This window comes from Protobothrops mucrosquamatus, unplaced genomic scaffold, assembly GCF_001527695.2.
Source record: "Protobothrops mucrosquamatus isolate PMUCROS unplaced genomic scaffold, P.Mucros_1.0 scaffold2405, whole genome shotgun sequence".
NCBI classification, from domain to species: Eukaryota; Metazoa; Chordata; class Lepidosauria; order Squamata; family Viperidae; genus Protobothrops; species Protobothrops mucrosquamatus.
This window is the reverse complement of record NW_015388477.1, coordinates 90,495-116,445: the sequence shown is the minus strand read 5'-3', so window position 1 is coordinate 116,445 and position 25,951 is coordinate 90,495. Positions and strand designations below refer to the sequence as shown.

At 41.8% G+C, this 25,951-nt stretch overlaps 1 protein-coding gene across 1 annotated transcript in view; it reads left to right on the top strand.

Annotated features, from left to right (window-relative positions):
* Positions 1 to 23,644: 23,644 nt before the first annotated feature.
* The window catches only part of LOC107295569 (putative N-acetylated-alpha-linked acidic dipeptidase), a 33,147-nt gene continuing 30,840 nt past the window's right edge, over positions 23,645 to 25,951 (top strand). The window contains exon 1 of the mRNA XM_015824881.1: positions 23,645 to 23,901. Within this exon, the coding sequence (XP_015680367.1) occupies positions 23,720 to 23,901 (182 nt within the window). The 5' untranslated portion in view covers positions 23,645 to 23,719. The remainder of the gene's footprint in view (positions 23,902 to 25,951) is intronic.

Genomic DNA, 25,951 nt, shown 5'->3' with positions numbered 1-25,951 from the left:
TGAGCCTTTATTGCCGACCTGGCAGATGTGTCCTTGTTTGTATAAAATGCACTGAATGTCTTTGTGGATGCTTGGAAACAGAGAGTCAGAAAGATCAGCCAATGGTCAGTGAGTTCTGCCAGGAATATCCTGTCGGATGCTGTTTTTAAGCAGTCCTGGGCATATCAGAGAAACTGGCCTTCTGCAGATAGGAGCAAGCTGAATTTAGCTCCATGTTAAAATACATGTGGTCCTTGACTTACGACCACAATTGAACCCAAACTTTCTGCTACTAAGTGACAAATTTGTTAGGTGAGTCTTGCCCCATTTTGCCCCATTTTACGACTTTTCTTGCCACATTTGTTAAGGGAATCCCTGCAGCTGATAACTTAATAACATGATCGTTAAGGGGATCTGGCTTGCCCATTGACTTTGTTTGTCAGAAGGTTGCAAAAGGGAATAGAATAGAATAGAATAGAGTAGAGTAGAGTAGAGTAGAGTAGAGTAGAGTAGAGTAGAGTAGAGTAGAATAGAATAGAATAGAATAGAATAGAATAGAATAGAATAGAATAGAATAGAATAGAAATACAGAATGGGATTAGAATAGAATAGAATAGAATAGAATAGAATAGAATAGAATAGAATAGAATAGAATAGAATAGAATAGAATAGAATAGAAATACAGAATGGAAATATAATAGAATAAAATAGAATAGAAATACAGAATGAGAATAGAATAGAATAGAATAGAATAGAATAGAATAGAATAGAATAGAATAGAATAGAATAGAATAGAAATAAAGAATGGGGATAGGATAGGATAGGATAGGATAGGATAGGATAGGATAGAGCTGGAAGGGACCTTGGAGGTCTTCTAGTCCAGCCCCCTGCTCAAGCAGGAGAACCTATACCATCTCAGACAAGTGACTGTCCAGTCTCTTCTTAAAAATCTCCAGTGATGGAGCACCCATGATTTCTGAAGGCAAGCTGTTCCACTGATTGATTGTCCTCACTGTCAGGTAGTGGAACAGCTTGCCTCCAGAAATCGTGGGTGCTCCATCACTGGAGATTTTTAAGAAGAGACTAAACAATCACCTGTCTGAGATGTATAGGGTCTCCTGCTTGAGCAGGGAGCTGGACTAGAAGACCTGCAAGGTCCCTTCCAGCTCTGTTCTGTTCTGTTCTGTTCTGTTCTATTCTGTTCTGTTCTAGCTGAAAGGAATCCAGTGTGACTGCTTTCCTTCTTGCTGAATATTTACAGTAAATGCTGTTGACAGTTTCCTTCTGAGCATGACTTGATTCCTTGCCCAGCCAACCCAAAAGAAAACCACAGGAGCTGGCAGCTTTGATTCACAGGTTGAGTGCAAAAAGCTTCCTAAAGAAGCCTTGAGAATTTCTTAGAAATTCTTGGGAATTTCATAATACGGACACGGTCATTTCCATCAAACAAGCCGAGAGCATGTTCAATCGTGTTTTGAAGACCGCGTGAGAACATGCCCGGCGAATCATTTCACTTGCAGACAATATATCAAAAAGTAAGACTAAGAAAATATAGAAAATACGGGGGGGGGGGGGAATTAGGGTGCCTTTTTGTGTTCCCTGCAAGTTGGGAGTTGGGAGAAATCTGCATAGGAAAACTCAATGCTATATCAACATGTTCTACAATACAGGTAGTCCTTGACTTACAACCACAATTGAGCCCACAATTTATGTTGCTAAGTGAGTTTTGCCACCATTAACATGATTTTCCTGGGAAATATATAGTGTAGTAGTCTTCCCTTTGCTTTCTACACCGCTGTGCACATGCTGTTCAAGTGGCTGCCACCACACCGTGTGCTGCTCTTCTGAATCCATTCCAACCAATATGGTCTCTGCCTTCAGTTGATACTGGGGAGCCAGCTGCCACTCACAGGCGGCTGTTACGTATAAGCTGGGTTGACAAGATCAGAAATGAGGGGGTGATAAGCTGCCTGGGAAATCATCAAAACAATTAAAAAACAAAAATTAGAATATTTCGGACATGTGATGCGACACCCAGAAAAATACGGCATACTCCATTTAATCCTCCAGGGAAAGATTGAAGGCAAACGAGGTCCAGGCAGAAGAAGAACATCATGGCTTCAAAATCTAAGGGGCTGGTTTGGACAAAACTCAGCAGCACTTTTTTGTGCAGCTGCTGATAAAAACAGGATCGCCAACATGATCGCCAACGTCCGATAATGGCACAAAAAGAAGAAGAAGAAGTGAGTTTTGCCCCCTTTTACAGCCTTTCTTGCCACAGTTGTTAAGCGAATCACTGCATTTGTAAACTAAATAACACGACTGTCAAGTGAATTGACAGGTCTTGGTTTTCCATTACTTTCTTCATTGATGGTTTTTAACTTCCCACTCAAACCTTCCATCCCAGGGTTTTTGGAGGTCTCTATCAAGTACTAACTAGAACCGACCCCACTTAGCTTCTGAGCCCACACAAGGCCAGTCAGGTGTGCTTCCTGTGTGCTTCTTATTTCTTTTTTCAAAGGCTGAGAGGTGCTTTTCAAAAAGGGGATTGGATGCATGGACAGAGAAGAGACATCTCTTGCTAGTTTCTGTGTGGGCTAAAAAATGATTGTAAAAACAAAATGTTGATTAACCTTTCCTGACATTTCCCAAAGAAAGAACAAGATTGCCAAAGGATGGAACATTAGCCTCCCCGTATCTCTTAATCTCTTCACTCCCACTTAACCAACGAGATTGAGGTAGATACACGAGAGAGCGTAAGGCCAATTGTGTCGTTCTTGTTACCTACACAACGTTGTGCATTTGGCTTTCTTTTTCCACCCCGTAAAGAACTTTGCTGTAGACACCTGAGCTAAAGAACTTTGCTTAGACACTTGCTGTAGACTTAATGGGCACCCAGGACAGGCAGCCCACAACTTATCACCACAACTGAGCCCAACAAGGGTTAGTTTCAAAAGAAGAGAATATTTGTAGTTCAGGGCTGAATTGTTGTGTCCTTGGTGCTCTCCAAGCTTGGTTGTCTCCTTGCAGACATTTCATTGCCCACCTAGGCAACATCATCAGCACTAGAAGGAAATGGGGTTTTCTCTCTGTTTATATATAAGTCTTCGTTCCATGCATAGTTATTTTTCATACTTTGTTTTGACTTCATATATTCAAGGGCGTCCAAAGGGAGGTGATAGGAAGGTGAAGAACGGTTGCTGGAATTGGGTATGTCTAGTTTAATGAACAGAAGGGCTAGGAGTGTCATGATAGCCATGTTCCAATATCTCAGGGGTTGCCACAAAGAAAAGGGAGTCAAGCTATTCTCCAAAGCGCCTGAAGTCAGGACAAGAAGCAACGGATGGAAACTAATCAAGGAGAGAAGCAACCTAGAACTAAGGAGAAATTTCCTGACAGAACAATGAATCAGTGGGATGAGTTGCCTCCAGAAATTGTGGGTGCTCCAACATTGGAGGTTTTTAAGAAGGGATTGGACAATATTTGACAGAAATAATATAGGACTTCCTGCTTGAGCAGGGGGTTGGACTAGAAAACCTCCAAGGTCCCTTCCAATTCTGTTATTCTGTTAAATATGTTAAGAAGATAGCTGCACCAACACAGCTGAGACCCATATCTTTCTTATAAGGCTCACATATTCAATAGATCAGGGGTAGGCAACCTTGGCTCATTTATGACTCGTGGACTTCAACTCCCAGAATTCCTGAGCCAGCCATGCTGAGGAGAAATGGAGAGGTTTCCATGCTGAGCCATGCTGGCTCAGGAATTCTGGGAGTTGAAGTCCACGAATCATAAAAGAGCCAAGGTTGCCTACCCCTGCAGTTGATCTATAACAGGAGTGGGCTTCAATTACAGACATAAATACCACCTTGACTTCTTGCACACATCCCCACAGACACTGCGGTGTCCCTTTTTTTCTTGTTTTGGTGTGTCAATTTCTTTCTGGAAAAAAATATGTGTTCTTTGGAACTGGCAAACAATCATAAAAGATATCACCTTTAGCTTGTTTCTTTTTATCCATGCCAAGAGATATTCACCATCCTAGCCTGCACACTTAAGTTCTTTTGTTGTTTTTCCTTTTGATGCCAATTCTTCTGGCCAGCTATAACAGAATATACAGTAGCAGCAAAGAAGGAAGTGTAAATACACTGAAAGAAAATAGGCTAAAGATATTCTATAGGGGATAAAAAGCCTGCATTATCTCACAATAGCTAGAACCCAGTTACCTAAAGCAACTTCATTTGATTCTGTGCAAGCTCAAAATGACAAAGCTACTGGCTAATGTTAACTTGTTACCCTTCTAGCCTTTTGAATTTTTAACTTCATTCTTATTTTTACTCGTAAATTTTAACCTGTTTTTTAATTCTCTGTTTAATCTCTGCTTTCAGTTAATGTATTTATATGGTGTTATGATGATGACGTTGTAAACTGTCCAGAATCATTTAGGTGAAATGGGTGGGTATAAACATATTTTTATTTAAGAAAATGTATATGTCTATCCAACTCACTCTCAGTGACTCCGGGAGGCGTGCAAAGATAAATACAAAGTAAGTATTAGACATAAAAGGCAATTCTGCACTGTGGCTCCTGCACTGCTCTCATCTGTTTCTTAATCCATCTTCCAAAATTCTGGTCCAGATAGGGTTGGCAATCAATTTGGGGGGTGTTCAGTCCAGATTACATCTGTTGGAAGAAAAATCTTCATCAGGATCCAGTCCAAGCCGGGAAAAACAACATGGAGACTGCTTTAGAAAGAAGGTTGCAGTTTATTGAAGAGGAGAGCCAGACAGAAATGTGGCCCTGGGAAAAAAAGAGAACACATGTAGTAGGGAGTGGTGGGTTTTTATACCTTCTTGGGCTTTTGTTTGGAGTTGTTCCTATGTCATGAACTTTGACCTGAGTCTGAATGTGTCTTTCTGGTATTCTGATGGTGGTGGGTTAATCCTATTATGTCCCAAAGGTCATATCCTGCTTCCCTGGGGCTGTGGTTGATGGCTATGTCCTGTGTTGGATTTTTTTGGTGTGAGGGATTGTTGATTCTAGGGATCTTCGTCTTTCTAATCCCAGCTTCCTGGCTCCAATCTTTCTGACAAGATTATCACACCTGCATTTCTGCAGACCTGGTTTCTATTGGGGGCAGAGAGACTTGGCGGGGGGGGGGGCATCTGCCTTTAAAATCCTTTGGGGAAATTCTGCCTTTTTAATATTTCCCAAAATATTTCTTTCTCTGGATTCTTCCCTCACATCCATTACTTTTGGTGATGCCACTTTGGGGTACTGATTAAGGTGCTGACCAGGAGATGGTAAGTTCTAATCCCACCTTAGGCATGAAAGCCAGTTGGATGACTTTGGATCTTTTACTCTCTCTCAGCCCAGCCCACCTCATAGGGTTCTTGTTGTTGTAGGGAAAATAGTAGGAGAAGGAAATATTACATATGTTCGCTACTTTGAGTTACCTATAAAAGTAATAAAGGCGGGATAAAAAATAAATAGATAGAAAGATGATGATGATGATGATGATGATGATGATGAAGAAGAAGAAGAAGAAGAAGAAGAAGAAGAAGAAGAAGAAGAAGAAGAAGAAGAAGAAGAAGAAGAAGAAGAAGAAGAAGAAGAAGAAGAAGAAGAAGAAGAAGAAGAAGAAGAAGAAGAAGAAGAAGAAGAAGAAGAAGAAGAAGAAGAAGAAGAAGAAGCAGCAGCAGCAGCTAGACGGACAGATAGATACGATAGAAGAGAGAGACAGAGAGAGAGAGATGTTAGATCAGAGGTCCCCAACTTTTTGGGCACCAGGGACCGGTTACATGGACAAGAGTTTTTTCTGCGGACCGGGGAGGGGGGCGTGGTTTTGTGTGTTGCATGGGGTTTTGTTTGTTTGTGTGGCCCAGTGGCTGGCATGCTGCAGCCCGGTACCAGTCCATAGACTGGGAGTTGGGGACCCCTGTGTTAGATGATAGATACATAGGAATAAATGACAGAAGATTAGAGAGACATGATAGACAGACAGACAGACAGACAGACAGACAGACAGACAGACAGACACAGACAGACAGACAGACACAGACAGACAGACAGACAGACAGACATGGGGTCCCTCTACTGTGTCTTATCCTTTCCACGCAAGCATGGTTGCCTAGCTCCTGCACTGGCTATTCAACCAGTGTCCTCATTTTCCTTTTAGGTCCTGTCTTTTTCCTTTGCTTTCCAGGTAGTTTCCACATGGATGCTTCCAACTCCCCTTCTCCTACATCAGTGGTTCTCAACCTTTTTAATGCCGCGACCCCCAACCGGTCGTAAGTCGAGGACTAAACCGGTCGTAAGTCGAGGACTAAACCGGTCGTAAGTCGAGGACTACCCAACCGGTCGTAAGTTGAGGACTTTCCCTGCCCAGGAGTGCCGTGCATGCATGGTTCCGCCCCCTGTGCCGGCCGAGGCGTAGCTGGCAAGTGGCAGAGATGGAGCAGGCCGACCACCAGCTGGCCCAGCCCAAGGGAGGTAAAGCACCCACTGGAAAAGGGGGAAAAATGGCGGACAAAAAAAATGCCGGACAAAAAAATGGCGGACAGCCTTGCTTGGCGACCCCCGTGAAATGGTCGATCGACCCCAAATGGGGTCCCGACCCATAGGTTGAGAACCGCTGTCCTACATTATCTCCTTTGACTCTAAAGCAGACCCTTCCTTTTCTCCATCTCTCTCACCCACCCACCCCGCCCCCAACTGAAGCATCTTTGCTCTGATGCCCAAATAATCAAAGCAACAAAGATCAAGCTGGTTGTTAATTCCTACCTTGTCCAGGGAAATCTTGAAGGAGGAAGAACGGATGGTTGAGCTTTATAAAAACAAAGCAACAATGTTCTTTGGTTGCAAATTAAACATTTTTTTATATATATAAAAAGGGGGGGAAGGGAAGAGAGTTTTTCAGTAATGTGGACAGCAGTTGGGGAAACGAATGCCTGCTTCATCCAGGTTGAGCAGCAACCCAAAGCTAGCCCAGTGGGAGATGTAAGAATTGAATGGGCCATGACCTTCTAGAGGTGAAGACACTTCATTGATATAACCAGCCATAATTAGATCAACGATTAAACCATGCAGAGAACTAGGAGCTTGGCAACCCTGGATGAATGGTTGGGCAGGATTGAGAACCTTATGTTGGAGGGGAGAGAACATGCCAAGCATTGCAGCCAATTGGAGCTGGGAATACTAGATACATTGGAAACCATCTGGAGACCATCTGAACGGAAGAACTTAACGATGGTACAGCAGAGCATATTGGAGCAGAACTGTAAAATAGTCTCCAGATTAAAGGCTTTGTTAAAAAAAAAAGTTACTTGCAAAAACCATGCAAAACATGGAATCATTGGTGCTTGATGAACTGGGTTGTTTTGCCTCCAGATGTTTTATTGCCCAACTCGGTAACATCATTTGATGCGCATGATCTGATGACCACTGATGACTCACATCGCAGCACCAAGGACTCCACAGTTACAGAATGTGACAGAGTTGGAAAGGACTTTGGAGGTCTTCTAGTCCAACCCCCCACTCAAGCAGGAGACCTTATGCCACTCTGGATAAATGGCTGTCCAATCTCTTCTTAAAAAACCACCAGTGATGGAGCACCCACAGCTTCTGGAGGCAAGTCGTTCCACAGATTGATTGTTCCAACAGTCAGGAAATTCCTCCTTAGTTCTAGGTTGCTTCTCTCCTTGATTAGTTTCCATCCGTTGCTTCTTGTCCTGCCTTCTGGCGCTTTGGAGAATAGGCTGATCTCCCTCTTCTGGGAGGCAGCCCCTTAGAATAATAATAATAATAATAATAATAATAATAATAATAATAATAATAATAATAATAATAATAATAATAATAATAATAATAATAATAATAATAATAATAATAATAATAATAATAATCAAGTTGGAAGGGACCTTGGAGGTCATCTAGTCCAACCCCCTGCTCAGGCAGGAAACCCTATACCATTTCAGACAAATGGCTGTCCAGTCTCTTCTTAAAAACTTCCAGTGTTGGAGCATTCACCACTTCTGGAGGCAGGTTGTTCCACTGGTTAATTGGCAGCATTCTCCTGTCATGTGATCAAAATGGAGGCACTTGACAACTGGCATGTATTTCTGCCCGTTGCACTGTCCTGGGGTCACGTGATCACCAACTGTAACCCTCCCAGGAAGTTTCTGACAGTTATAGTCAATGAGGGAAGCCAAATTTACTTAATAATAATAATAATAATAATAATAATAATAATAATAATAATAATAATAATAATAATAATAATAATAATAATAATAATAATGATAAAGTTGGAAGGGACCCTGGAGGTCATCTAGTCCAACCCCCTGCTCAGGCAGGAAACCCTATACCATTTCAGACAAATGGCTCTCCAGTCTCTTCTTAAAAGCTTCCAGTGTTGGAGCATTCCCCGCTTCTGGAGGCAGGTTGTTCCACTGGTTAATTGTTCTAACTGTCAGGAAGTTTCTCCTTAGCTCTAGGTTGCTTCTCTCCTTGATTAGTTTTCATCATGTAGTTAACAACCACATGATTAATTTCACAACTGCAGTGATTCACTTAACAACTGTGGCAAGAAAATTGGGGCAAAACTCACTTAACAACCGCCTTGCTTAGTAATGGGAATTTTGGGCTCAGTGGTGGTTGTAAGTTGAGAACCACCTGTATGCTAAACCCAGCCTCAGCCATGATGTAATCATGGTGCTGCGGTTGTTCTCTGGCTTTTGAGACTCAAGGCCCTTAACCCATGATATGACCAAGATTTGTGCAAACGATACAAACAGTTCACTTTCCCAAAGGCAAACGGAGCCCATGCTGTACTGTGAAACCTATTGCTGTTTTAGCAAATAATTACCTCTTGAAAACATGACAGAACTTTTTTTTCCCCTTTTAATATTAGAATGTGCCGGAAACACCTGAGTCCTGTTTCAAATGTAGATCTTTCTCTTTGGGTATTTGTTTAGCAATGTGGGGCGCCCAGTGACTTGATTTTTTTTTTAACATATTACTGCTTCTGCCTTTAGCTCCAAGCATCACTTGTATTTGAAATATGACCTAATAATGCTTCTTGTCTTCTAGCCTGCTTGATATTTCCCCCATAATTTAAGGGATATTCTGGCTAAATGTGGTATAACTCACCTCTGAATTTAATAATATTAGCTTCTAGGAAGGTAGAGAGAGAGAGAGAGAAGTTAAGCAGTGTTTTCTCTGGCTTGCCGAATTGTTGGGCCAAGATTGTTGCTGGGTCCTGTCAAAATGGCAAACTGCAGAAGTAGGTATTCTAATCTAACTCCTTCTTGCAAATTACTTTCATCAAAGATGTTTAGAAAGGTCTGAAGGATTCTCTGGAGTAATGGCAAGATCAGATCTAGGTCAAACATAATCTCATGAGATCCAAGCGTCTTCTAGATACAGCTAAGGTTACCACGCAAGACCAGTAAGAAAACTGATCATTGTCAACTACCACATCTCCATGGTAATGTATAATAGGGTTAGGAAGCCATTTTTAAAGCTAATTCAAAGTTTGAATCTCTCTCTCTCTCTCTCTCTGCCTCCCTCTTTCTTTCTTTCTTTCTTTCTTTCTTTCTTTCTTTCTTTCTTTCTTTCTTTCTTTCTTTCTTTCTTTCTTTCTTTCTTTCTTTCTTTCACCTCACCTGTGAGGTGAATTGGGCTGAGAGAGAGTGACTGCCTCAAGGTCACCCAACTGGCTTTCATGGCTAAGGCAGGACTTGAACTCACAGTCTCTTACTTTCTAGCCTGGTGGCTTAATCACTAGAACAAACTGGCTCTCCTTCCTTCCTTCCTTCCTTCCTTCCTTCCTTCCTTCCTTCCTTCCTTCCTTCCTTCCTTCCTTCCTTCCTTCCCTTCCTTCCTTCCTTCCTTCCAAGTCAATCCTCTAAAACATCTTTTTCTAATCAGTTCCTGGAGCCTACAGGAGGAGGAGAGAAATATCTTTATAATTTGCCTCTAGGTTTCCTGCAATTCCTAATGCAAATAAATGCTGGATTGAGTCCAAGCAGTGGGGATAAAAACCAATAATGATTTAATGGTTTTAGGGTTTGATGGATTTTTAATTTTTTAAAAAATTTGTAAGCCACCTGAGGGACGTATGTGTGAATGGGACAGCTACTGTATATAAATTTGGTTACTAAATAAATTAAATAAATAAGTAAAATGTTCCTAAAAAATACAGACAAATAATTGTTTTCTTTTTGATGCTGCAGATGTTTATTTACTTACTGTGTTTATATCAGGGTATATAGCCACCTATCTCACAAATTGGAGTCTGGGCAGCTGACAAGGATTTTTAAAAAATTCAATATACTGTACAGTAAATACACTACATAAAAATATATTTCCCAGCCAATCATGCCATAAACTGGCTTCGTAAAATATTATACACCAACAGCCTGGATCTAAGTGTTGCCATAATCTGCATGCTTGGAAAAGAGACAAATTTTCAAGGATCTGAAGTTTGGAAGGAACCTGAATGTAACTTTGAAATGAGTATTTCTACTGTACACTTTTCCCAAAAGGTTTCCACAATTTTGGCCACTACTGTAGTTGACACCAACTTGATGAGACCTAGTTAGTCACTCCATCACTCTGAAACATTGACTAAAAATGGTGTTTTATTTAATTTATTGAAATTGTTTACAAATAAAAAAAGGGGATGAAAATGCATGGGCTTGTTTCGTATTAGAATAATAATTGTCTATTTTTATTGTTTATTAAGAAAAACTGGCTAGAACAAACAAGATAATTAGTCCACTTGAAAAGCAGGCAATGGATGTTTTCCTAGCACTTCATGGTAAAAAAAAATACATATACAGTATGCCCAGCAATTAATGGCACTGGAGCTGTTTCAGCTCTTAACAATTTGACAATAAGCAATCTGCTTTTTTGGTGCAAAGATTATCTCATTTTTGGGGGGTGAGGGGGTGGGGATGAAAATTAGTCTGCCAAAATTCTGACTAAATAATTGCTTCATATGGCATGCAGTTTCTAAAAATAAAATCAGTACCTCTAAATTCTGCAGAACATGCATTCATATTATACCAAACAATATGCATGTGCCAGGTAGATATCTATATCTATATCTACATCTACATCTACATCTACATCTACATCTACATCATCTACATCTACATCTACATCTACATCTACATCTACATTTCTATATCTATATCTATATCTATATCTATATCTATATCTATATCTATATCTATATCTATATCTATCTCTCTCTATCTCTCTATCTCTCTATCTCTCTATCTCTCTATCTCTATCTCTATATATCTACAGTGGTAGAATGCAGTATTGCAGGCTACTTCTGCTGACTGCCAGCTGCCTGCAGTTTGGCAGTTCAATTCTGACAGGGCTCAAGTTTGACTCAGCCTTCCATCCTTCCGTGGTAGGTAAAATGAAGACCCAGATTGTTGAGGGCAAATATGCTGACTCTGAAAACCGCTTAGAGAGGGCTGGAAAGCATTGTGAAGCGGTATATAAGTCTAAGTGCTATTGCTAAATACACATAGACATTTTACACACAGTATAATTCCTGACTTGTCAATTGTTATTTGACACATTTGAAGTACGTTCCTGACTAATGATTTAAAACATTGAATCATAGGGCTGGATCTCAGAGGTCTTCTAGCCCAACCCTTTGCTCAAGGCAGGCTATCGTATACCATCCCAGTTAAATGGTTGTCTGCTCTATTTTTGAAAACCTCCGGTGATGAAGCACCCACAAGCCTAAGCTGTTTCACTGATCAATTGTTCTCACTGTCAGAAAAATTCACTTTACTTCTAGGTTATATCTCTCTTTGACAAGCTTCAACCCATTATTTTTTTGTCCTGCCCTTTGGCGTTTTGGAGAACAAGCTAATCTTCTCAAGTACGGGAAGAGAGTTATCATGTCCCCCCAATCCTTGTCTTTGATAGGCTAGCCCAGGGGTAGGCAACCTTGGCTCTTTTATGACTCGCGGACTTCAACTCCCAGAATTCCTGAGCCAGCCATGCTGAGGGGAAAGGGAGAGGTTTCCAAGCTGAGCCATGCTGGCTCAGGAATTCTGGGAGTTGAAGTCCACGAGTCATAAAAGAGCCAAGGTTGCCTACCCCTGGGCTAGACATAGCTAGATCTACCTTGCTGGGAAGACATCATACTATTAAGAGTTGGCTGTAATAAACATCACAGTACAATACAGTATTCGTATTTATCATTCTAATTAGGTTTAGATGAACGTGAAAAAGAATGGTCCACACAACAGAATCACAGAGTTGGAAGGGACCTTGGAGGTCTTCTAGGTCCAACTGTTTATGGAAGTGTGGCTGTTGACCTCAAGGGACCAGTATAATACAAATTCATTTTTATTGGAAGATCCAGAGTTTTCTCTTTTGTTTCTTTTCGCTTTTATCACTTAAAAAGAGCATCAAAGATGGTGAGTGGCTTAGCGACTCAAGAATGTTTGAAATAAAGAGTATCTGAAATGACTGGGTATGTTTAGTCTAAAGAAGAGATGACTAATGGGCGACAGGCTGGCAGCTCCCAATGTTTGAAGGACTGTCATAGGGAAGAGGGTGTGGATTTATTCTTCCCAGTGTCCGGGGATGGGATGAAAACCAACCGGATGAGCCTTTAAAGAAAGAGAACCAAACTGAAGAATTTCCTTACCATGAAAGCTAATAAGCAGTGCAACAGCCTGCTCCATCACTTCATTTATCTGGGTTAGTTTAGACGTTCCTGTCTTGGGTTGGAGTTGGATTCAAAAACCTCCAAATGGGAAGGTATGACATTACCTTGGAGTCCTAATGGACGATCACTTGACTATGGGCCAGCAGTGTGCAGCAGCAACCCAAAAAGCTATTACAATCCTGGGTTGTATAAACAGAGGCATAGAATCAAGATCACGCGAAGTACTAGTACCACTTTATAAAACCCGAGTAAGACCACACCTGGAATACTGCAACCAATTTTGGTCACCGTAATCACAAAAAAGATGTTGAGAGTTTGGAAAAAGTTCAGAGAAGAGCAACTAAGATGATCAAAGGCCTGGAGACTAAAACATATGAAGAACGGCTGTGGGACTTGGGTTTGGCTAGTCTAAAGAAAAGAAGAACTAGGGGAGACATGATAGCAGTATTCCAGTATTTGAGGGGCTGCCACAAAGAAGAGGGGGTCAGTTTATTCACCAAATCACCAGAGAGAAGGACAAGAAAGAATGGTTGGAAATTGATCAAAGAGAGAAGCAACCTGGAATTAAGGAGAAACTTCCTGACAGTGAGGACAATTAACCAGTGGGACAGCTTGCCTCCAGAAATCATGAGCACTCCATTACTGGAGATTTTTAAGAAGAGACTAGACACTTGTCTGAGATGGTATAGGTTCTCCTGCTTGAGCAGGGGGCTGGACTAGAAGACCTCCAAGGTCCCTTCCAGCTCTATTCTATTCTATGTTAGGACCCACTGTGGTTGGTGAGATTGACAAATCTTGCAGAGATGGATAGATTATCATGGTTTGTTGTACAGTCAGTCAGATGTTCAGACTGGATTTGGCATTTTTGTCTGCCTATCAGATCCTTCCCAAGGACCTGGGATAGGCAGGTGGATGGAAAATAACCAAGGAAAGAAGCAATCTAGAACTAAGTAGAAATTTCCTAATGGTGAGAGCAATCAACCAATGGAACAGCTTGCCTTTAGAAGCTGTGGGTGCTCCATCACTAGAGGCTTTCAAAAAGAGACTGGACAATCATTTGTCTGGAATGGTATAGGGTCTCCTGCTTGAGCAGGGGTTGGACTAGAAGACCTCCAAGGTCCCTTCCAACTCTACTATTCTATATATATATCAGTACTATAAGTTCATATGTTGTGTATGCCTACATACAGCCATTGACCGGGCTATCGATTTAAATGATTTAAATAAGAATTGTCAGTGTCTCCAGGGGCATACTTAACTGCCTGGGCAACTGCATTCACCACCAGCTGAAGCTTCTAGATATTCTTCAAGGGTAGCCCCATGTACAGCACATTACAGTAGTTCATTTAGGAGGTTACCAGGGCTTGAGTGACCCACGAACAGAGTCTTTTGATCTGTCAACCAGCCCTCACCCTCCAAACAACTGGGAGGTACTGGTGGACATGATGGTGAAAAACGAAAGCTTCAGTGGGTCTATGGAAGCTTTCTTTAAGTGGAACACCACCAGGTCACAAATCTTAGTTTGTGAGCACACATCAAGGTATTTCCAAGGTCAGATAAAATGGCTTCCCTTGAGTGAGAAACAAATCTTTCAGTCAGGCTGTTCCATCATTAGATTTGAAGATAGAACTACATGTGTGCAAGCTAATTCACCTCAGAGAAGAACGGTATTATGTTATCATTCATGATAATCTGAAATAATCCCTCCCTCCTTTTCTCTTTTTCATTCTTTCTCTGTCTCATTCTTTTCTTTTTCTTTCTCTCTCTGTCTCTCACAGAGAGAGAAAGAAGAGAGACAGACAGACAGACAAAGAAGAGAGAGAGAGAGAGAGAGAGAGAGAGAGAGAGAGAGAGAGAGAGAGAGAGAGAGAGAGAGAGAGATTATGAAAGTCCTGTAAACACCCAGAGTCTTATGTGTATACTGTATATGTATATTTTTAAAAACCTGATATGAGAATATTTTGTTCTTCCAATAACCTTACTTTTAAAAGGCAAGGTAGCTTTGGGAACTGTAATCAGTTTTTCACCCTACACAATTTCCTCTCCATTTCGATTTGGGTCATTAATCATGGTCTCTTGTTGTACAAATTATTCAATTTAAATAATGCCATTACGCAACCTACGCCAAATGGGAAACGCGTTCAAAAGGGACACTGTACCATTTTACCCTGAATTTGCTGCGTGTGATAATAACTGGAAAATGCATCAGCTCAGCTGTACGGTTACTCTGCTGATAAAACTCAGCAACATTCAGTACAAAAAACATCTGACGGTTTCGCATTTTGACTGCCTCCCTCTCTCTCTCTCTCTCTCTCTCTCTCTCCCTCCATCCTCACACCGTTCCTTCTATTTCTTCCTTTTTCATTATAATGTTCTTTCCCTAATTTCAGGTCTAAATTTTAGGGCCATGTTTTGAAGGGGAAAATGTGATTCATAGTAGGTGCGTGGGTGTGCACCTCCACCTGTTAGAAAACAGACCAAATCTTATTGTTTTCAGAACTGCACAAGTCCAGGGGGGAAAAAAGATGCTGTTCTTCTGTGGTTTCTAACAGGTGCTAAGTCCCTTTCCCCATCTCCACCAAATCAGATTTCTCTCTTCAGATCCAAACCGCTGCCCAGGATTCGGGATCTTGTGGAAGCGAGAAGCACATTGGTTATCTCTGTAAAATCAAATGTTTCTTCCCTGGCATATAGTCCTTGACTTACAACGTACAACCATTAGTTTAGTGACTTTTTGAAGTTACTAAAAAGTGACTACAAAATGGTGACTAACGACCATTTTTTTCACACTTACGACCTTTGCACCATCCCCGTGGTCACATGATCAAAACCCAGATGCTTGGCAACTGACTCAAATTTATGACGCTTGCAGTGTCCCCGGGTCATGTGACTCCCTTTTGCAACTTTCTGGCAAGCCAAGTCTATGGGGAAGCCCGATTCAGTTAACAACCATGTTACTAGCTTACCAGCTGCAGGGATTCATTTAACAACGGTGGCAAGCAAGGTGGTAAAACGGGGCAAAACAATTTGCTTAACCATTGTCTCGCTTAGTAACAGAAAGTTGGCTCTCAGTTGTGATCATAAGTTGAGGACTACCTGTATTGTTTTTGCAGCTTTCTAGTATCTCCAGGATGTGGTCATCATACAGACATGTCCTGGCAACATTTTTCTTTCAGCCATGCTCCATTGATGGTGCTTCCGTCACGTCCCCAGCCTGGGAAGAAGATTGGTTTAAGTCATAAGAATATAAGCAGTGCTCTGATGGATCAGAACCCTGGGTCGTCTAGTCCAGCATCCGGTTTTCTCAGTGGCCAATCAACTGCAGAAGGAAACCCACTCCAGGTAGTCCTCGACTTACGACCACAATTGAGCCCAAAATTTCTGTTGCAAAGCAAGACAGTTTTCAAGTCAGTTTTACCCCATTTTATGACCTTTCTTAAGAGCCGTGGTGGTGCAGTATTTAGAATGCAGTATTGCAGGCTAATTCTGCCACATGCCAGCAGTTCGATCCTGACCGGCTCAAAGTTGACTCAGCCTGCCATCCTTCTGAGGTCAGTAAAATGAGGACTTAGTTTGTTGGGGGCCAATATGCTGATTCTGCATACTGCTTAGAGAGGGCTGTAAAGTACTACGAAGCGGTATATAAGTCTACGTGCTATTGCTATTTCAGGTCTGAAAAGAAGAATCATAAAAAATAAAGAATAAATAAATAAATAAATAAATAAATAAATAAGTAAATAAATAAATAAATACATACATACATACATACATGAATCTTATATTTAGAATAGAATAACAGAGTTGGAAGGGACCTTGGAGGTCTTCTAGTCCAACTCTCTGCTTAGTCAGGAAACCTTATACCATTTCAGACAAATGGTTGTCCAATCTCTTCTTATTTATTTATTGGAGCAAGAGAGTAAAAGAATTGAAATGGAATCGGGCTGGTCACATAGCCAGAAGGACCGATGGCAGGTGGACCAAGGCTGGCCTAGAATGGATCCCACTTGATAAAAAGGAGTCCATGAAAGAGACCTAAAACAAGATGGATCAATGACATCAGCCAGTATTGCTTGGCCGGTTGGCCAAAGAAAACTCGGGACCGTATAGATTGGAAACATGCGGAAGAGGCCTCCATCCTTCAGTGGAGAGACAACGACTAAATTTATTGGATCAACAGATGCTGATGATCAGTTCTTTCATGCCACCTGCCCATCTCTGGCATACATATTATTGTATATATATTTTTTAAAAAGCTGTAAAGGCTTTCCCTGTCCATTCGTGATCGACTCAAGGGGCCGGCCCTCATTTCCAATGTGCAGTCAAGGGAGCCTGAGACACACTTCCATTCTCATGTGGCCAGCATGAAAATACGGAACACAATAACTTTTTCCCACCCAAGTGGCACCTATTTATCTACTCGCATTTGCATGCTTTCGAACTGCTAGGTTGGCACCAACTGGGGCAATTCACTTAGCAACTGTGGCAAGAAATAGCAAGAGCAATACTCTTGCTATTTCTTGCCACAGTTGTTAATTGAACCACTGCAGTTGTTCATAAGACGATTAAGTTAATCTGGGTTCTCCACTGACTTTGCTTGTCAGAAGTTCGTAAAGAGTGATCACAGGACCCCCAGGGACACTGCAACTGTCATAAATAACATCCAACGGTTATTGAACAAACTATTGTAAGTTGAGGACTACTTGTAGTGTCTTTAACAAGCTTCCATTGGAGAGGAGGAGGAGGAGGGAGTATTTAGCTTTGAAAATGTCCGACCAGAACATTAGGGTGAATTGGCGCATTGGTAACAGCAAAAAAACACAGGCCTGGCAGGGAGAATAGGTCCACCATCAAAGGGTCATTTAAAATCCAGCAATCTTGTGGAGAGAGATCAGCGCAAAGGAAGGTGGGAGATTGCAGATGAATAAACTCAAGAAAGTCATGAAAGAGACCTAATGAGATTATTATTATTGCAGAAAAAGGACACGGTACAATGAGAGAGGGAGAAATTTTTCTGCTAACCCAGTAAATCTCAAGCAGAAGCATGGCACTTAATTTTTATTACCGGCTGCACCAGATAGTCGAGAAATATGCTCTCTTTTATTATGAATTTGAGAAAGCAGGAAGAGAAAAGGAAAAAATTTTTTGGCTACCACGGTGATGTGTGCTCATATTCGCAGTTCATCATCGGCTGCAGTTTTTTGACCAAACGGAAAAGACACCAGATAAACATTGTCCTTTAAATGCTAAAGAAAAAAGGGGGAAACCCAAATCTTTGCAGATATTGAAGGTGTCCTTCTATATCTGCCTTCTAAAACAACCGAGTCCAGGTTGTTGTTGTTAGTTGCAAAGTCGTGTCCGACCCATCGCGACCTCATGGACAACGTTCCTCCAGATCTTCCTGTCCTCTACCATCTTCTGGAGTCCCTTTAAGCTCACGCCTACTGCTTCAGTGACTCCATCCAGCCACCTCACTCTGGGTCGTCCCCTTCTTCTATTGCCCTCCATCTTTCCCAGCATTAGGCTCTTCTCCAGTGAGTCCTTCCTTCTCATTAGGTGGCCAAAGTACTTGAGTTTCAACTTCAAGATCTAGGGATTTTCTTCTCCACTGTTTTTTTTAGAGGCACAAAAGGGATCCCATGAGGTTCTGTAAGTTAACTGTTGAAATCCAATTTAAAAAAAGTAAACATCCAAAGAATAAAACGACTAAACCAATTTTTAAAACGGAAATAGAACAGAGTGGGCATGGACACTTACAATAAAACATAAATGAAAGTTAGTCCCCATGAAAATGAAATGTTCGCAAAAAGGTTCTGGAGTGACCAGAAGAGATAAAATCAGACATGAGACCATAAGAGAAAGAATTGACACAGAACCAACCCTAAACTACCTACAAAAACAGCAAATAAAGTGCTGTGCTCACCTGGAGAGGATGTCGTGGGATTCCATACCCCTACAGGGCATATGAAAAAAAGAGGAGAAGGTCAAAGAACACAAGGCAGATCCAGAAGAAGAGGGAGAGACAACATCAAAGACACAATACAGTATATCAACATCAATTAATAATGGTTGAGGCCACCAGAAGATCCCAGAACCAGACACCAGAAGGAGGAGGAGGAGGAGGAGGAGGAGGAGAAGGAGAAGGAAGAGGAGAAAGAGGAGGAGAAGGAGAAAGAGAAGGAGGAGAAGGAGAAGGACAAGGACAAGGAGGAGGAGGAGAAGGAGGAGGAGGAGGAGAATAATAATAATAATAAGAAAAACTAGAATAGAATAGAATAGAATAGAATAGAATAGAATAGAATAGAATAGAATAGAATAGAATAGAATAGTTTATATGTGATTAAACACAAAAGGAATTTGTCTCTGGTAAAGAAGCACTCAGTATACTTGCAAAACAACAGAGAAATCACTACTATTAATACTGCAAGCATTCAACCAGTAGAAGGGGTAAATAACAAAAGGATAAATAATACTACAGCCACACTCTATGGGTTAATATACATACACATTAGATAGAACGTAGTCATTGTGCTTTGTCAACTGTGAGAATTAGGTGTTCAGAATAATGATGGAGTAGAGTAAGAGCTCACATGAGACAACCTGGGTAAACCCTTGTTCTGTCCAGCTGTCTTTCCCAGACAACCTTTTTCTCCCTAGCTAGGTCCATTCCCCAAAGAAACAGGTGCTTCTGAAATGAAAGCTGATCTAAATAGCAGCATAAGTGGGGAGAGCTAGCATATAAACCTAAATTCTAGTTGCACTCTTACATACTTATATCTTTCCCTCCCATGTTATCATTCTGCCTTCGAATATAGAACATAGAATAACAGAGTTGGAAGGGACCTCAGAGATCTTCTATCTAGTCCAGGGGTAGGCAACCTTGGCTCTTTTATGACTCGTGGACTTCAACTCCCAGAATTCCTCAGCCAGCCATGCTGAGGGGAAAGGGAGAGGTTTCCAAGCTGAGCCATGCTGGCTCAGGAATTCTGGGAATTGAAGTCCACGAGTCATAAAAGAGCCAAGTTTGCCTACCCCTGTCCTAGTCCAACATCCTGCTTGAGCAGGAGACCCTATACCATTTCAGATAAATGGTTGTCCAGTCTCTTCTTGAAAATCTCCAGTGATGGAGTACCCACAACCTCTGAAAGCAAGCTATTCCATTGGTTGATTGTTGTCACTATTAGGACATTTCTCCTTAGTTCTAGGTTTCTCTCCTTGGTTAGTTTCCATCGTTTCTTGATTTGCCTTTTGGTGCTTTGGAAAATAGTTTGACCCCCTTGTCTTTAAAATATGAACCACATTCCTCTCAATCATCCTGGCTTGTTGGCGATTCCCTATCAAACACAAGCAGCTCTGCATTTTCATTCTCAGCTCCCCTGTTCACCTCCCCAGGTGATTTATGAGTACGTCTGAACCACAAATTTTAACTGCAAGAAGCAGGCAAGCAGAGAATAGCCTCTGAAAAGAAAAATAGATGATATACTCAAGGAGGGCCTTTCCATTATACATCTCCCTCCTTTAGAAAATATTCAGACAGGAGAATAGTACAATCTGGATCAGTATTTTTAGCAAGATTTGGGGAAATTCTAATTCTTCTGTTTGAATATGTGTCACACAGCAATTTGTTTTTTTAAAGCTACCATGTAGTTACTGCCATTTATGGTAGCAAAATCAAAAAAGGGTCCGATAGCACCGTTTTCAGCTAACAAATTCCAATACAATTTTAAATATATTTTCTAATTGTTATTTAATTAAAATTTCTCAGAAAAAGTGCAGCCAGACTCCTAATTTTAAGCTTATCAGATTAAATGCTCTCCTGCTACGCTGTTTATGGTGCATTCCTGCCATCTACTGGTACATTGTGATATTGTACAAAAGTGATAATACAGTGCTGCCGTTTACTATGGAATGGAAAAGAAAGGAATGGAACTGAACAGAACTGAACACTGTAGAATAGTTCTATAGCTTTATAGTAGAATAGAATAGAATAGAATAGAATAGAATGAGTTGGAATAAAGTTAATAATAATAATAAAGTTGGAAGGGACCTTGGAGGTCATCTAGTCCAACCCCTGCTCAGGCAGGAAACCCCATATCAGGGATAGGCAACCTTGGCTCTTTTATGACTTGTGGACTTCAATACCCAGAATTCCTGAGCCAGCCATGCTGACTCAGGAATTCTGGGAGTTGAAGTCCACAAGTCATAAAAGGCCAAGGTTGCTTACCCCTGCCCTATACCATTTCAGACAAATGGCTGTCCAATCTCTTCTTAAAAACTTCCAGTGTTGGTGCATTCACAGCTTCTGGAGGCAAGTTGTTCCACTGGTTAATTGTTCTGACTGTCAGGAAGTTTCTCCTTAGTTCTAGGTTGCTTCTCTCTTTGATTAGTTTCCATCCGTTGCTTCTTGTCCTGCCTTCAGGCGCTTTGGAGAATAGCTTGACTCCCTCTTCTATGTGGCAGCCCCTGAGATATTGGAACATGCTATCATGTCACCCCTTGTTCTTCTCCTCATTAAACTAGACATACCCAATTCCAGCAACCGTTCCTTCTCTGTACTCTTTCAAGAGTCTTAACATCTTTTTTACATTGTGGTGACCAAAACTGGAGGCAGTATTCCAAGTGTGGCCTTACCAAGGCATTGTAAAGTGGTATTAATTCTTCACGTGATCTTGATTCTATCCCTCTGTTAATGCAGCCCAGCACTGTGTTGGCCTTTTTGGCAGCTGCAGCACACGGCTGGCTCATATTTAAGTGATTGTCCACTAGGACTCCAAGGTCCCTCTCACAGTTACTGTATTAGTATTGAGCAAGGTACCCCCTATACTATACCTGTGCATTTGGTTTTTCGTGCCTAAATGTAGAACCTTGCTTTTTTCACCATTGAATTTCATTTTGTTAGATAGCGCCCAGTGTTCATGTCTGTCAAGATCCTCCTGTATCTTAAGCCTGTCTTCTGGAGTGTTGGCTATTCCTGCCAACTTGGTGTCGTCTGCAAATTTGAGGAGTTCCCCATCTATCCCCTCGTCCAAATCGTTGATGAAGATGTTGAAGAGCACTGGGCCCAGAACAGAGCCTTAAGGCACCCCACTACACACTTCCCTCCATGTAGATGCGGTTCCATTGAGGACCACACAGTCTTCTACTGGTAGTCCAATCCCCTGCTGAAGCAGGAGACCCTATACCAGTAGTGGCGAACCTATGGCACGCGTGCCAGAGGTGGCACTCAGAGCCCTCTCTGTGGGCACATGTGCCGTTGCCCCAGCCTCGCCTCCCCCATGACCCCCTCCTCACCAGCAGCCCCCCTGGAGGAGAGTCACCCTTGAGCGTGGCCCACACGGAACAGTGCAGCCAAGGACATGGCAGCCAGGCAGCGTAGACAAGACTCTGCCCTCACGCCCCATCCCGCACAGTTGATTGTGCGGGGTGTGGGCAGAGGGCATGGTGACCATGGTGCTGCTGGGCTGCCTGGGCGATCTGCGGTGGGCCCTGGAGGTGGTGAGTGGCCCTGTGGGCAGGCGGGTGGGGGACGGGGTAGGGGCGGTGCAGGGGCGGTGCAGGGGCAGGAACGGGGCCAGTTTTTGGGCCCTCGGTTTCTAAAACGTTCGCCATCACTGCCCTATACCATTCTGGACAGGTGGCTGTCCAATCTCTTCTTAAAAACCTCCAGTGATGGAGCACCTTCAACTCCTGAAGGCCAGCCATTCCACTGGTTAATTCTTCTCACCAACAGGAAAATTTTCCTTAGTTCTAGGTTGCTTCTGTCTTTGTTAAGCTTCCACCTGTTATGTCTTGTCCTGCCCTGAGGTACCTTTGAGACTAGTCTGACCCCTCCTCTTTGTGACAGCCTCATATATTGGAAGATGGCTATCATATCACCCCTAGTCATTCCCTTCATTATTCCTGATATATCCAATTCTTGCAACCATTCTTTATATATTTTAGGCTCTAAACAAAGAGTCTCTCCAACATTTTTTTCATAGGCTGGCTTGGGATATTTTTGGTGGTGGTGGTGATGGTGATGAGGTAGTCCAAGAAATATTTTTATGATTGCCGAGTACCTGTCACTTGAGAAGCAGACAAGGACAGGGTGGATGGACTCAGTTACAGTGGCAATGGATGCACCAGTGGGAGACTTGGAACAACAAGTTAGGGACGGATCACGATACAGAAAAATCTATGTGGTCTCTAGGAGTCGAAAAATGACTTGATGGCATATAAAATCAATCAATAAAGAATAAAATAAATCTGTTCACCTCCAAAATTAAGAACCTGGTTCCTTCCTTCCTTCCTTCCTTCCTTCCTTCCTTCCTTCCTTCCTTCCTTCCTTCCTTCTTTCTTTCTTTCTTTCTTTCTCTTTATCTCTTTATCTTTCCCTCTCTCCTTTCTTTCTTTTTCTTCCTTCCTTCCTTCTTTCTCTCTCTCTCCCTTCCTTTTTTCTTTTTTTTTCCTTCCTTCGTTCCTTCGTTCCTTCGTTCCTTCGTTCCTTCCTTCCTTCCTTCCTTCCTTCCTTCCTTCCTTCCTTCCTTCCTTCCTTCCTTCTCTCTCTCTCTCTCTCTCTCTCTCTCTCTCTCTCTCTCTCTCTCTCTCTCTCCTCCCCCCCCTCTCTCACTCTTTCACTCTCTCTCGCTCTTCCTCCCATAATTCCTCCTATTTTACTACTTGGGGAAGTGCTGGATTACTTGAAAATTATCTGCTTTAGGGAAAGAGCAGTTTTGGGGAGTTGCAGTGGTAAAACACAGAGGCCCGAAAAGTTAGTCTTTGCGTCGCTCTTAGAAGCTCTTCTGAACAAAGCAGCAACGGAGTCAGGCTGTCAACTCTGGCCGGCAGACCAGGAGGGGTGCCCGGCTGGGGAACTTTTTCTTCCGGAGGTTGATTTCTCTTTTAGTAGCCTGCAGGAGGAGCCAAGATCTGGAGAAAGAAAGAAAGAAAGAAAGAGAGCAGAGAAGACTTTGCCCCCTTCCATAGCCTGCGGAGCCCGTGTGTTTGTTTGGAAGAAGCCTGGAAAACATTAGACAAAGACCCCCAGCTCTGGAAAGAATGTGGACCAGCTTGAGGACAGGCATCGAACCCACCTACCCAAGGGACAGAAGCTGTGGGGCCCGGACCCGGTTCTGGGTGCTGGCAGTGGGAATAGCTGTCATCTTGTTCCTTCTGGGATTCTTAAGCGGTAGGACCGAGATTGCACAAGATTGTCATTTTTCCCCCCAAGAAAAAGACTTGTAGAAAAGTTCTCTCTCTCTCTCTCTCTCTCTCTCTCTCTCGTGTGTGTGTGTGTGTGTGGTCTGCCACTCATTACTGAAAGGGAAATTGCATTCACGTGCTCGGAAAATGTTTCCGCAGCTGGTTAGGAGCAGGGTGGAAAGGATCCAAATTAGTTGCAGTTTCTTTGAAAAACAAGAGGCATTCGTGTTTGAATGAAGTGAAAGTGCTGTGAAAGTTTGGGACTCCTTTCTACAATTGTTTGGGAATAAACTCCATTTAATGAGCCCTGTGGATAACATTTTCTTTTAAAAAACCAAATAGAAAGAAGAAAAAGAAAGAAAGAAAGAAAGAAAGAAAGAAAGAAAGAAAGAAAAAAAGAGAGAGGGGGAGAGGGAGGAAGGAAAGAAAGAAAAAAGAAAGAAAGAAAGAAAGAAAGAAAGAAAGAAAGAAAGAAAGAAAAAAGAAAAGGGAGGGAGGGAGGGAGGGAAGGAGGAAGGAAGGAAGGAAGGAAGGAAGGAAGGAAGGAAGGAAGGAAGGAAGGAAGGAAGGAAGGACAATTCATACAGATATATATGAGCTAGCTAGACAAAGAACTACCAAACATTGTACTGTTAGTGCTCAGTATATCAGTAATGAGAAATTAACTGTAAAAAACAAAAGTACAGTATATTCAATTATTTTAATAATAAGAGAAAGGATTTGAGTCTTCGACTTGATTTCCAAAATGTCTACTATTTGTTATTTTTAAAAAAGGATGGATGGATGGATGGATGGATGGAAGGAGGGAGGGAGGGAGGGAGGGAGGGAAGGAAGGAAGGAAGGAAGGAAGGAAGGAAGGAAGGAAGGAAGGAAGGATGGAAGGGGATTAAAAGATGGGCTTTTTCCTGTTCTTTGGAATATCCTCCCTGCAGAACTAAGAATGGCCTCAACATTGTTAAGCTCTTCAAAAGCTGGCTGTGTTCCTGAGACTGGGTACCTGAACCTGTTAAAGATTCTTTTTCCTGGATGTATTGCTAACTGGCCAAGTATCTAGGCTGCTATCTATATTTATTTTGGATGTTTCTATTGTTTTACTTTTTACTGTTTTAAAATGTTTTAGTGTCTTATTTGTAATATATTTCTTGAATTGGTAGTCCCCCAGAATCGATTGAAATGGTCGGCTATGGAAATTGAATAAATATATAAAATTATACATCAATATTTCATTTCTAACATCCCCTTTATTGCACTCTGATATACAATATGTACAATTATTTAACTTTTTTGTGCATTTCTGATTTCAGTAACTAGTCTTCTCTCACCCTTTCCCTCCCTCTCTCTCTATCTCTCTCTCTATCTCTCTCTCTCTCTCTCTCTCTCTCTATCTCTGTCTGTCTGTCTGTCTGTCTGTCTGTCTGTCTGTCTGTCTGTCTGTCTATCTGTCTATCTATCTATCTATCTATCTATCTATCTATCTATCTATCTATCTATCTATCTATCTATCTATCTATCTATCTATCTATCTATCTATCTATCTTGATAGTCCTCGATTTACAACAGTTTAGTCCCCAAAGTTACAACGGCATTGAGAAAAGTGGCTTATAACCATTTTTCACACTTACGACCATTGCAGCATCCCCATGGTCATGTGATCGAAATTCAGATGCTTGGCATTTGAATTTATGACAGTTGCAATGTCCTGGGGTCATGCAATACCCTTTTGTGACCTTCGGACAAGCAAAATCAATGGGGAAGCCAGATTCACTTACCAACCGGGTTACTAACTTAACAACTGCAGGGATTCACTTAATAACGGTGGCAGGAAAGGTCATGCAGTAAAATGGGGCAAAACTCACTTAATTGTGTCACTTAGCAATAGAAATTTGGGGCTCAGTTGTGGTCATAAGTTGAGGACTACCTGTACTGTAGTTTATGGTTCATGAAGAAAGCGAAGGGCATGAGCTAATTCCACATCCAGATTAATTGTTTCAACACAACAGTTACTGAGGAGGTAACTCTTGTGTGATGAATTGCAAAATTTGGGGTCATGCAACAATTTACCTCATGCTTTTCATGCCATAGAAATCG